General features: G+C 41.2%; 1 protein-coding gene across 7 annotated transcripts; it reads right to left on the bottom strand.

Moving 5' to 3' along the window:
* Positions 1 to 221: 221 nt before the first annotated feature.
* Positions 222 to 12320, bottom strand: kansl3 (KAT8 regulatory NSL complex subunit 3). 7 transcript variants are annotated; one of them, XM_049579325.1, is made up of 21 exons: positions 12135 to 12320; positions 11737 to 11791; positions 10788 to 11062; positions 10442 to 10612; positions 10222 to 10312; positions 8382 to 8567; positions 8154 to 8282; positions 7925 to 8041; positions 7741 to 7839; positions 7249 to 7320; positions 7052 to 7126; positions 6764 to 6921; positions 6568 to 6631; positions 6237 to 6425; positions 5016 to 5172; positions 4583 to 4660; positions 4054 to 4233; positions 2847 to 2934; positions 2502 to 2629; positions 1977 to 2083; positions 222 to 1114 (listed from the first exon to the last, which is right to left on the bottom strand). In XM_049579325.1, the coding sequence occupies exons 2-21, from the start codon at positions 11761 to 11763 to the stop codon at positions 878 to 880; spliced, it is 2628 nt and encodes an 875-aa protein (XP_049435282.1). In that variant the 5' UTR covers positions 11764 to 11791; positions 12135 to 12320; the 3' UTR covers positions 222 to 877. The 7 variants fall into 7 exon arrangements, with proteins under 7 accessions (XP_049435282.1, XP_049435283.1, XP_049435285.1 ...); XM_049579326.1 differs by having other exon boundaries at positions 1977 to 2080; XM_049579328.1 differs by lacking the exon at positions 11737 to 11791.
* Positions 12321 to 12899: the final 579 nt, after the last annotated feature.

The raw sequence follows: 12899 nt of genomic DNA, 5'->3' as shown, positions 1-12899 counted from the left end.
TGACTGTCATGTTGTGATGGAGGTCATTGGCATCACCTTTGTGCTTTGAGGTCAGGTTAGCAAATTAAAACAGTAGCAGGTTGTTGGACAATGAACATAATGAGAGGTAAAAGCAAATCTGGAGCTTTAGTTGGTGAGGTGAGCGGGGGGGTGACAACACGACTAAAAGAACTCACGCTAAAAGAAAAAGAAGGAGAAAAAAAACAGGAGCAATGAAAACATGAGTTTGATTCCAGTCTTTATTGTAACAACAGGAACAGAGTTCGGGTAATGCCGTGTGCTAACGTTATTGCTGTTCAACACGTCTCTGTCGGAGGTCAGCATTCATACATATGGGTATTATAAGCAGGTGACTTAATGGAAGGGTTTACAAAATGTTACCACATGAAGAGGCAAACAAAATCAACACAAACATGAAATGACAGCTCTAACAAACACATCTGACATACAAAGCAGTCTGGATTGAAGTTCTGAATTTGGTCAACCATACCCACATTGGTTTGCACATAATTCACAATTCGTCTGCATCAAATGGTTTCATACATTAATATTTATTTTACATTTGCATCCATTTCCACATAAACATTATGTGTCAAACATAAGCTGGGAACTCCAAATTTTGACCTTGAATTTCCCATATGGCTCTTTAACATGAAAACAAAACATGTTGTACGCCACTGATCTGTCCTCAGATGCTCTATATCTGCTGCGCACGTGACTCTGCACATCTTATATCAGTCAGGCTCTTCAAGGCAAACTATCTACACACACGACGACAAAGCTGTCCTCCACAGTCCTCTACTGTGGCGATCCTCCCTGGCCTACAGACGTCCTGAACTAGTGTTTCCAAAACAAAGGATGAATGAACTCTGAGCATTCAACGTGGCCGACGTGTTTTGGCAGTTCGAGACATACCAGCGGTCTGATTGGTGATGTGTGCCAAGCCGGGCAAGCTGCTGGCAAGTTTGGCCAGCCCGCCATTAGTGAGCAGCTGGTGGATGGCGGTGGTTTTAGCCACTCCTCCTGTGGTGACCACAGGCAACGCCCGGAGCAGAGTGCTGCTGCTGGTGCCGACGGAGCTCAGGACCTGACCCTGGGGCTTGCCACAGACTGCCTGAGGGTGGAGAAGGAGAGGAAAAACAAATAGTTTAAGGTCTTGTCATAAACAAAGACAACACAGAGAGGATGAACTCCTATAAGTAAACTTTTGTAACAGTTTATATATTAACCTGTTGTGTTTACTGAACTGTTAGGGAAGTACTGAGCATAAGACTGGATAAAGACAGTTGGACTATTCTGCCTAAGTTATGTGAGTTGAGTGGTTCGTAAACAGACGTTGCTGTTGTTTAACATGGTCCCCAATCAATCAATAAATCAATATGTTTGCTGTTTTCCAAGGAGGCATGTGAGAAAAAATGTTTTCTTCATGAATTCAAGGTAACACGACATGACTTACTGATTTCCAAATGGTCATTTTGTGGGTGAAGTATTCGTTTAACACTAATGATAATGTGTTCCTTTGTAGGTGCCTGGCAAGGTTTGTCACATTTCACGAGTATTTTATCGCACAATGACACTGTCTGCATATTGCATGTGATTTGTCTGCTGACCCGTCTTTTCTCAGAAATCCAAAATACTTCCACACTTCTGAGTTATTCTAGCGAGGGAAGTAAATATCCTCATTGTCTTTTTCTTGGCTGTTTGTCACTATCTGCCTGGCGCAAGGCTGCTAGCACCATTTAAATGTTTAGGAAGGAGGTGCACTTGGATGGAAATGGCAGCACAGACATGCCATGGGAATTTTAAAATAAATGCATATTCTAAAAATAACAACATGCATTGATTTTTGTTCACTCATACACACTACTGACAGGCTCAAACTGGTTGTTTTTCATGATTAATCCAACTAACTCTTTACACAAGCAAATCCTCCATTGAGGTCATTCAAAATATTTTGCTATGTAACCAAGGGGTACCTGGGTGCTGCCTGGGTTGGCTGCTGTGGTGGGCAAGCTAGGAGCTTTGGTGACGATCTCCTGAAGACTGAAACTTAGGCCTTGTAGCAGACTGCTGGCGGAAGCTGCTGCATACAAACACAAACACAGTGAACCAATGGAGCTGAAATGTGGTTGAAATACACATGAACTCCTTTTACAAAGCGCTTCCACCAAATCCTCCCCACAGGCCTAAACTAGATGGACACACACACACACACACACACACACACACACACACACACACATACACATACACACAAACACACCATATGCACGTCATGTCCAAAGGGTAAGGTTCGGGACAGTGACAAGACAGCGATGGCGCAAGAGGTAATCAATGATGATGTTTGCTTAAATATGTTGTCCTAACACACTGTTCTCATCCAGTGTTCAAAATTTCACTCTAACAAATCGTTAGAAGTGCACTGTGTGTTGAGGTTACTGTGCTGAGATTAGCTGCACAGCTGCGAGTGCAAACAGGCGTGCAGGACAGGACAGAGATACCTTGGGCAGTAGCCGGAGCTTGCGCCTGGACTGGTGTGGAGGACCCTGACACCATGCAAGGCTGCACGCTGCTGAATGAGCTGGAGCCTGGGGACAGGGCACCAGATACCTCTGAGAGACTACCAGACCTGCAGTGACACACAACCACCAATCTACTCAGGAGCTACCCCAGCAAGTGATGTTTGGCCATCACTCAGCTCCCAGACTACACCACTCATCAATCCCTCTGCACCAGACACACTTTTGTCCAAAAGGGTGGGGGTGTGGGCATGGGTGTAGGCATGATTAGGGGTTTAAGCGCTCTATACTGAATACGCCTGTTTGTTGCAGGGTAGACGAGCTTACCGCTGGCCTGTGAGAAGTCCGGAGAGCTCCTTGGCACCAGCCACAGTCTGTCCCACTGTTACAGTTAAGGGCTTCCCAGAGACACCCACTGCATTGAAAAACAATCACATCATGATGTACCGGTTAGACAAACTTTATAAGGTTGTTCTTTAGAAACAGCCCGAAACAATAACAAAGCCAGGTAGTTCATTTATTCCTTAAAAGGTATGGTACCTGTGGTGGTTTTCCAAAGTCTTACTTTCACTTTAGCAAAACTGTACACCAAACAAAAACATGTTTCTCTTCTCATCATTCTATCCTGAGATCTGTACAAAGGTGAGCTTCAAGAGGTTGTTGCCCCATCCTGTCCACTGCTGATTTTATCAATACACAAGACAACAACAACAACAACAAGAGGCTGCAGCGATGTCCTGGCCTACACATCATATTCTACAGACTTAAAGACATATTACTGTATGCAGGATTTTCCTTTAACAAAAAAAAAAAAAAACAACCTCACCTATAATCACTTATGACCATATAACAGTGTGTGATGGTGTATTTATCATTTGCCTGTATTTTATTAGTTTCTTTTTGTTTTGCAATGTGTTGGAAATTCCTGGGCACAGCATGCACCCAAGAGGAAGGTATGAAAACTGTATACATAGCGCCAAAAAAAAGATAGACAGAGGTAAATCATCAAGAGGTGTGAATCTAGGGTTGGCTTTCACTTTTGCCAGTAGCGCTGTTTACAAACAGTAGCAGATAATTCTTGCATAGTATAGTGTTCCCTCACATTTTCAAAATTTTTTCCAAGACCTTTCAACAACCAATAGTTGGCTATGTTTGGGACATTACGTGGGTTATCCACAAAAGATTACAGTAGCAATTAATCTTATTACACACAACAAAATTCAACGACATTTCCAAACTATGATTTTTTACTATTTCCATGACTTAAACCCAATATATACCTTTATGAAAACATCTTGCTTGGGTACAGACCCCAGCAAAAATCACACCACAATCATTTTAGTATGTTTTCAATGAAAAGGAGAATAATTATGTAAACTTGATAATTCCTGCTAATATTGCAACTCATATAGCAATTGCAATATCAGTCAAAATAGCTGCAATTACAGATTTTTTCAAAATTGTTCAGCCCTGTATCATCTACTGCTTATGGTATCACATGTAAGTAACAGGGTAGGAAAACCAGGTTTTGTACCTTCCTGTGCAGCAGGGCTGATGGTGCCCCCTGCTGACTCGCTCTGGGAAACAATGGTGACCTTGATCTTGGCTCTCTTGGAAGCTTTGCTTGGCGTGGGACTCGGCGTCTGCCTCCTCTTGCCATGGGACCTCAGTTCATCTCTGTCCAGGCCTTCCATCTGATCACTGGTCACTGGCACTGCACCACACAAACACACACACACACACACACACACACAAAAACAGAGATATTGACTATACTGCTGGGGGAACTTAAACCTGGGCTGTTTTATCCCTCTGTCTCCCCAATATTGATATAACATCCTGTCTGTATGTAATATAAACCTGCTCTGAAAATGGTTCAGCAATATAAAATGTTCTATTCTGAGTTCAAGAATTGTAAAGTTCAAAGCATGACACTGGGAGTTAAGTGAGGAGCCAGTGCAGTATTTCACTGTGTGACATTCATATAAAACTAGGGCAATGGAAACAAGGAAAGAAGTGAAAAGATACAGAGGAAAGAGAAAGGAAGAGGGATAGATACTTACCAAAGATACAAGGAGGGGTGCCAGGAGGAAGATTTTTCCTCACAAGCATGTTTTGTTTCATAAAAGCAGCAAACTGAGCTGGAATGAATTAGAAAGAAAGCCGGAAAAGAAAGTTGTAGGAAGAGAAGAGACAGAGGATGAGAGGAGAGTATTTCAGTCACGTTCTATCTCACCCTATCAGAAGTAGTGGCGTGATAATGTCTTAAATTCCTTTACTTGCAATCATTTTCACATCTCACATGCCACCCCGTCTGTTCAGCTCAGCAGGAGTTGAGGTGAATGACTCATTGTGACAAGTTTACATAAACAAGTGGGGCGAAAGTGAGAGCTCTGTGTACGCACAGGTACCAAGGATCACTGCGCACATGTTGGTGAACGTGACTGCATACTGTGTTTTCAGTGCATCCAGATTTAAGCGAGGTGGTGAGCTAACCTTGAGCCTGCTTGTGAGTGAGCACTGTGCCAGAGCGCTGCATGTGTGTCTTGAGGAGCTGCGTGGCCGTGATCAGACTGGACTTCTGTGCTGGAGACAGACCAGACGTCTTGGGTTTGGGACTTGAAGTGGGACTGCTGCAGACACTAGACAGATCCTGGGGACAGTGAAGGGGAGAAACACCTGATGAGTAATGATTCATTAGTGTCAGTCATCGAACATGTAAACCTACAGCTTTCAGTATTGATTTGGAGCAATGCTTGAATTGAACTGAAAATGGCTGCAGCCAGCTCAAACCAGGTCTGTTCATTAGAGTGCAAATGCGGTCTGCAAATGGTAAGATTATTATAAATCCACAGAATATAGGACATATTTATTTCCCAAGTTCTGTAATACTAGTGAGTGGAGGAGGTGAAAACCCATCATTAAAAATATCCCACCTTCATGATTGTCTGTCACTACAATTTAATATTATTCAGCATTTTTTCAGCTCAGCAAAAATAATAAAATGTGAGATAGCGTCACTTTCTTTTGTAGAAGATGCAATGACTTTCAAAACACTACCATTTTTCTTACATTTTTTACTACTGGACAGCTAGTCTAAAACGAACCCAATTTTGAGGATTCAAAGCAATCTATACTCTAGGGGTGGGGATCATGATTTGATTCCGATTCAGAGGGCTACAATGCAATTATAAAACACCCACCCCCCTAACAGGAGCCCCTGCCCCTCTGAAAGAAGCATACTAATTATTTAATGTATGATATTTATCTAATTAATGTGCATTACTTTTATTCAGCTCTGTGTGAGAGTCTTCACTGCGTTTTGCTGTCACTAACAGGCACTCTCTGTGCCCGTCCATACACATAGCAGAGAAACAGGTAAAGTGAACGTTAATCGAATACTAACAACTCCTTACGTTACATGTAATAAAAGTAAGTTCCCTCAAAACAAAATATGACAACCGTGGCGGGTGTGAGCCGCTCTTAGCAAAGTCGACAAGTAGGTTTGAAATTTCTGGTTAGTCACATCAAGATGTAATCTTTAAAGAGCGACTCACGATGCATCTAAGAAATGCTTTTTTCCCTCACCCCTACTATAAACATAATGAAACTGTAGCTGATTATTATTCCATGAAGCAGCCATGGTGGTTCATCTAAGGGCTAAAAATAAGTGACACTTCTAACCAATTACAAAATGTTGGGCTTCTGTTCACTGACCTCTGAACCTGATGGTGAGATGGGAACTCTAAGCGCAGGGGAGGAAGGTCGTCCTCTCTCCATGTCAAAGGGAAGCTCCCGACGAGGCCTTTTCTTCTTCTCTGTGTCCATGTCCCTCATCTCCCCCGAGCCATGGCCGTGTCCCTCTGCCCGTGTGAGGACACCTGACAGGAAGTCAGCTATCTCATCCTGCAGATCAATCGTGAAAGAGGAAAAGACTTTTGTTGTCAACATCATAGGCATTTTTGTCTTTTAAAAAAAGGTTCTGCAGAGGAGGAAAAACTCCAGAGAAAATGGTGTAAACTTAGTATTTCCAGTTAAAGGGACCAACCTGAATGCAGCGGTCCACCATGGTCTGTGTCAGTCCCTCTGATTTCATCTTCGCTGAATTGATTCTGTGGAGGGAAACCATTTGGCGTTACTATTACGACTGAATGATATTAAAATCCCTCTATTCAGCTCGAAAGAATATATTATATTCTGATATTTCTTGTTTCTTAAATGGCTGATTAGAGGTTGTGAATGACCTGAGGTTGTCATCTGATCCTCCCACCACCACCATGCTGTTGTCTGCCCTCAGCTTCTCTCTGAACTCCTCCATGCCTTCTATGCTACACTGCAGAGCATTCTGGCCAACCACAAACAATACGGGGGTCTTCATGTCCAGCAGGGGGTCATCCACATCCTGCAAACAAGTAGCACATTAACATTCATTACAGCTACTGACTTGAGGCCAATTTTTTTCTGAGTAGAAGCAATAAAATAAAAGAAGTAACGACATGATTATCACTGGAAGATATTGTCTTGGGTCTTACCCCTCTTGGTCCGTTGACTGTTAGCAGGGGGAAGCCAAGACACACCACAGCGGTCAGATACTCCATTAGGGATACCTGTAATTAAACAGTATTTAATTAACTAATGATGCTTTAAAGAAAAACATTTGTATTCTTTATTGGATAAAAACTGTTTTGCCTCACATTAGATGACAATGACATGTTACAGAAAGTCTTACGTGACAAGCGATGAGAGCACCAGCGTTCCAGCCAACCAGGATAATGGGTTTGTGGGGAAAGTGACTGTGAACCTGGTGGTTAAATTTATAACACATAATCAATACACCTGCAGACACAAAAGTCAAACATAGAACAAAACAGAGGCTGTATTCTGCATGGTTCTATTTTTTCCCATTTTGCCATCACAATCATGATCACTGAAGTGTTAAAAGAAACCGCAGAGACAAGATAATTGTTTGGGGCAGTTAATTTCATTAACAGACATTTTAGCATAACGTGTCTGGTAGGTCAGTTTGTGGTTAATGTGCATGTAATGAGAATTGCCAGTACATAATGCACACACAAACAAACAGCACTCTGCAATCTTTCGTGCAATGAATGCTAATGTGAATTTGCACATTAAAAAAATCAACTACATGGATTTCACAAACATCACCATGACACTGCAACTAAAGTCACATGAGTAGCAAATAAAAAACAGAACATCCTACCTCCATGACCTTGGCCCTGACAGTGCCCAACATGTGTTCCAAGCACTGTGTGATGCCAATATTGGCTCCGCTGTTCACGTGAGTGTGCACTGGGATGACCTGACAAAGAAACAGCTATTATAGACACTATTCTGAGATGAAAAAAAAAACCTCAAATTAATTTAACTCGGTTAAGATTTAAGACCTTTCCCAAACAGGAGAGCTGCGACTGCCAGAATCTCATTCGCCGCGAGGTAGAGAGGGCAGGATTGGTTGGGCTTGATGGTGCGATTAGGATGAGTGGAGATCCAGGAAGCTTGCTCTGAAACATAGAAGTAAACCATCAGAAATCTGGCCTAGTACTGTTACATATCATGAAGAACAAAGTAAAAACAATGTATAAAATTGCTTTCTATTACAATGGTAAGCATTACCGGTTTGTTTTGAGACAAAACTCCAACAGCTGGGTCCCAGGGCCGCTTCAGTAGCAGTGACAGGGCCTCTGCACTTGGAGCGCCAGTCTTTGTTGTTGTCAGCAACATTCTGTCGATCAGCAACGGCAACTTCCAAGACACACAGAGAAATAGAAATGAATCACAATGTTCCGATCTTGCTGAGATTGATGCAAACTCTTATTCTTAATTCAATTACACACATCATACCTTGCTTTTAAGAGTCTGCAGCACATCCAGGTATGCAGCAAGCATAGCGAGGCTTAAGGATTCAATCATGGTGGTGTGTAACCACTGTGTCAGTTTGGTGTCCCAGTTCACACTGGCTAATGCATGCCGCACCTTCCTGGCACACTTGTCCACAGCTATTCTCCGCAAAATTGGCTCGTTGGAAGCCTATGGGAAACAAGATCATACTAGAGAGTCAGCAATATTTCAATAATTGTTTATTTAATAATTAAAAAGAGTTCACAGCCTAAGCCACACTTTAATTTAATATACAAAACCCTAAACTATGTACAGTTATGCCAACAATGCCAATTTACAAACAGCTTTAGTCATATCACTTTGCGGGATGACAATTTGACTTTAAGGGAAACTTTGGTATTTTTCAACCTGGACCCAATTAACCCATGTTTTTGTTTCAAAGTGACAAATTGAAACAACATTTTTAAATTGGTCCAGTATTGAGAGAGAGATTGTTAGATTGTCATTGTAAGTGTCTGACAAACTTACAGAAAAGACACTACAAGGAAATAAAATGTTTGTCCTTATGTTCCACTGATCTGGCCTGTTTGAACTGGAAATCAGTTAAATGTTCAGCCATGCATAAAAAAAACCTTTAAGCTAACACTAAGCTACACTTTCTGTACTCCAGTAAAACATACTTTTCCCAGCACTCCTGCCTCTCACTAATGTTTCCACCATTGTCTTCCTGCAACAAGTCACCCCTTGCAAGATTTTAAAATGATGAGAATTTTCCTTGAACTAGACTTGGTTAGACACAGTCACAAACAGACCGGCTCAAGTGAAAGGCAAAGAAAGACATCTTATTTCTCTGAAGGGATTCTTCCCATAATATTGTCAGACACTTAAAATAACAATCTGAGCCTGTCAGTGGCAAAAACAAGCACTTTGTGGACATACTTTGACAGTGCGCCACTGCACAGAGTGGTTACATTGCAGCCTGTTTTTGCCGTTGTGGCTGCAGCGCTCTTTCTCAATACTAGACCAATTTCAAAAACTGTTGTCTCCATTAGAAGCTCTGATGCAAAAATATAGGAAAATAAGGTCCAGGTTTAAAAATACTTCAGTTTTCATTTAAAACATGAAACTCAAAATAACTACGCAGGTGCTTTATGAGGATACATGCTGGTTTATCAATAAGCTCCACATTTGATTTAACTTACAATAAGCATTTGACCTGAGTCTACAGGCTCCTCAAAAAATCAAGAGTTAAAAACAGTTACATGTATTAAAAATACAGACAACAATACTTTGGCAAATAAGAAAGTAGGGTGTAGTCACCATTTTATAATGTCATTACTTCTTGCATGTAGTGCTGCCTGTCACAGGACCAAACCCTGTTTTTGGACACTAAACCCTAGTGCTTTTGGTGTCCAAAACAAACTGTACTGGTTTGCAAGGTTTTTTCACTGGCAAAAAGATGTGTTTTCTCCCAACAGAGTACACTGTTTTGCAATAGCCGTTGAGATTTGTTGAGCGTTGGGTGTATGAAGAATAAAAATGATCCAGGTCTAAAGTGACAATCTAATGAAGCAGTGATATAAGCTATATAAACTCTGCAGTCCAAACAGTCATCCATGCACAATATATTTTGTTTTACAGTGCCTATGATATCAACCAGGGGGGAAAGCATACACTGTTGCTAATATAGGTAGGCACTGCATGTGCACTGTGCAATAACTGCTAGTCTCAGGGAGAATAGGTTTTTCAATCCAGCACTGAAAATTGGTGCCAAAGAACTTGAACACAATGTCTTAAATTTAAAGCTCTTAAAACAGAATTAGATCAAGTAAGGACAACTTACATTTTCATTGGCCAGCCGAGCTAATCTTTCAGCTTGCAGAGCTTTGAGAACTTTATTGAACAGTTTGTTCTGGGCCACTGACCATCCAGTCCTGAAACACAATAATGATTATGTCAAATAATGCACTGTGATTGAGACACTTTTAATCATAACTTCTCAATCAACATGAGTGTTAAGTAGATAATAAATGAAAAGTGGATCGCTCCAAATGTTTGTTTACTTGTTTACGTGTTCCTCCCAGTCATCAGGGGGTGGAGGGCTCTCAGCAACTGTGCGAGCGAACAGAACATGTCGCTCACACTCCTTCATCACACTAAGAGCTTTCTGATTATCATACAGAGGAACAGGTGTTGGTGTGACGGTCTCCACGTCTAACACAGAGTCAGAGTCTCTGCAGACAGAGAAAAAATATCAAGTTACTGCAAGGCAGAAAAAGTAGTTGTGGTCAAATAGATCACTATGGAATTCATTTTCTAGAGCTAAGAAACAGATGTAAAAGCTGATAATGATCCCAAACGGCAAGCTTATATCTAGTTCAGTTACAGATTATGAGCTTTTTGACTCACGACAAGGGTTCAGGCTGGCGACGAGGAGTAACAAACAGTGTCCTTGTGGGCCGGGCACTGCTGGCGTCTGGGTGAGCATTCCATGGCTTGGCATAGCTGTGGTCCAGAAATACCAAATCCAGCTCTCTTTCATGAGCTGACAGCTGGAAAAGCAAGGATGTGCCCATCTTTCGTGCTGATATCTGGAAGTCCTTATCCCCACCACGATGCATCCTCTTCCTGGGCCCAAAAGGGCCCCGGGAAGGGCTCAACAACTTGTGTGGGTTCAAACCTATCTGGGAGAGAGAAGCCAAAATGCATTATTTGAGACAGGCCAGGAAAACAAAACATTTCTTTCACTGCCCTCAATCAAGGAAGTTGTGGGGGGCAAATTTTCCATCAGTTTACAAAAGGATATCAGGAACTTTCACATCCTCTGATTCACGTTATGACAGAGCAGTCATTTCATAACCAGAAACCATGGATTGCCAGAACCATCCAGAAACATGGACAATTATTAAAACAGCACCCAACAGTGTAAGGAGATGCAACACGGACTAAATAACAGTGCACTACTTACAAGAGCTGATGGATCACATTTCACTGCAGGTGCACTTTGTATAATTCCATGTGACAAATTAATGATTAATTGAGATTAAATTAAATAATATAATAAAAGGGCACTTTACTGATTTTACTGCACAAAGATCAGTTTACCAGTTGCAGTAACTAGTGTTATCTCACAGCTTGGTTGAAACTTTTATATGTTTTTGAGAGCCCCTTTACTTTATAGAAGTGCCATACTAAACCATAGCAGTACTCCTCTGCTATGAGACACTTCTACAGAGCAGGATTTGTGATATGACTCTTATGAATATGATCTGATATACCACGTTGAACTTTAATATAGTAAACTGCATATGTTTGGGTTTTGCACTGTTAGTCACAACAAGACATTTAAAGACGCTACCTTGGACTCTGGGAAAGTGATGGACATCGGATCATTCGCTGTTTTGTAGATGCGCCTATAGCAAACGACAAATCGAGGGAATAATCGATGGTTACAGCCCTAGCATAGTCTGACGTTCAAACATGCAGTTGTTTTGTCCACGGATAGCACCACCCATTACTGCCATGTACGTACTGGTTATAATTATCTAATTAATATCACTGACCTTTGGGGGGTTGCGTTTATCTTTTTAACCATCAACACGTCTGTTCAATATGATATTTTCACGTGACTGTTAGCTTATGTTTAGCTCTTATGTTATCGCTGTGTAGGGATAGTGTGCTGGCCTGGCATGCTAATGTTAGCATAGCAAGCTAAAAGCTACCCAAATGGCGCTATCGCTATGTTTTGCTGCTCACCTTTCTGCCTTATCACTCCATCTTTGTTGAGACGGTTTAAACTCTTCTTTTGAGCCAAAGACCCAAAGTAGGAGGTATTTCTTTGTTATTTCTAGAGGTTATATAAAACACAAATATTCAGTGCGTAACGTTACGAGCCTCACTTCCTTTTGTTGTGTGATTTGTTGCCATGTTGGGCTTCATACCCCCCTTTTCAGAGCATTAAAGACACGGAGGATCGTCAGGGTTACATTTCAACAAACCTGGCAACCCACTTTGTGGCGCGTCAGTGAGTGACGTAATACGTGCACTGAGTCTACAGCAGGTATGGATCATTTATTTAGCGCTCTTGAATACCTTGTCAGTTTTATTTTTCTAAATGCTAAATATTGTATCCACAGACAGAAATTCTGTAAGTTACCTCCTTTTAAAGATCTCAAACCATTCAGTTTATCAAAAAACAAAATAAAAGTGTCAAGCTTTTGAAAAGTTATGCAGTCTGAATATAATTTTCCCCCCTCTGTATGCTTGTATCCCTGTTGATCTTTTTTGTCTGCTTGTTTATTTGAATTGTCTTGAAATACTGTTATTTATACTCTTCACATGTACTTATGTCATACGTATTTGTTTTTATTTTTACATGTGCTAATATTAGTCATCTGATGTTTTGTACATGTTCATTTTGTCAGTTCAAAAAAGTCTGGATCATTTACTTCCTCTACAAAAATACTCAGTGTTAATAACCTAAAAATAATGAATGTTATGCCTGTGAGTTATAGCCTAATT

This window comes from Epinephelus fuscoguttatus, linkage group LG6, assembly GCF_011397635.1.
Source record: "Epinephelus fuscoguttatus linkage group LG6, E.fuscoguttatus.final_Chr_v1".
Classification (NCBI taxonomy): Eukaryota; Metazoa; Chordata; class Actinopteri; order Perciformes; family Serranidae; genus Epinephelus; species Epinephelus fuscoguttatus.
Note: the sequence above shows the minus strand (reverse complement) of the source record. Positions and strands in the feature narration are given on the sequence as shown.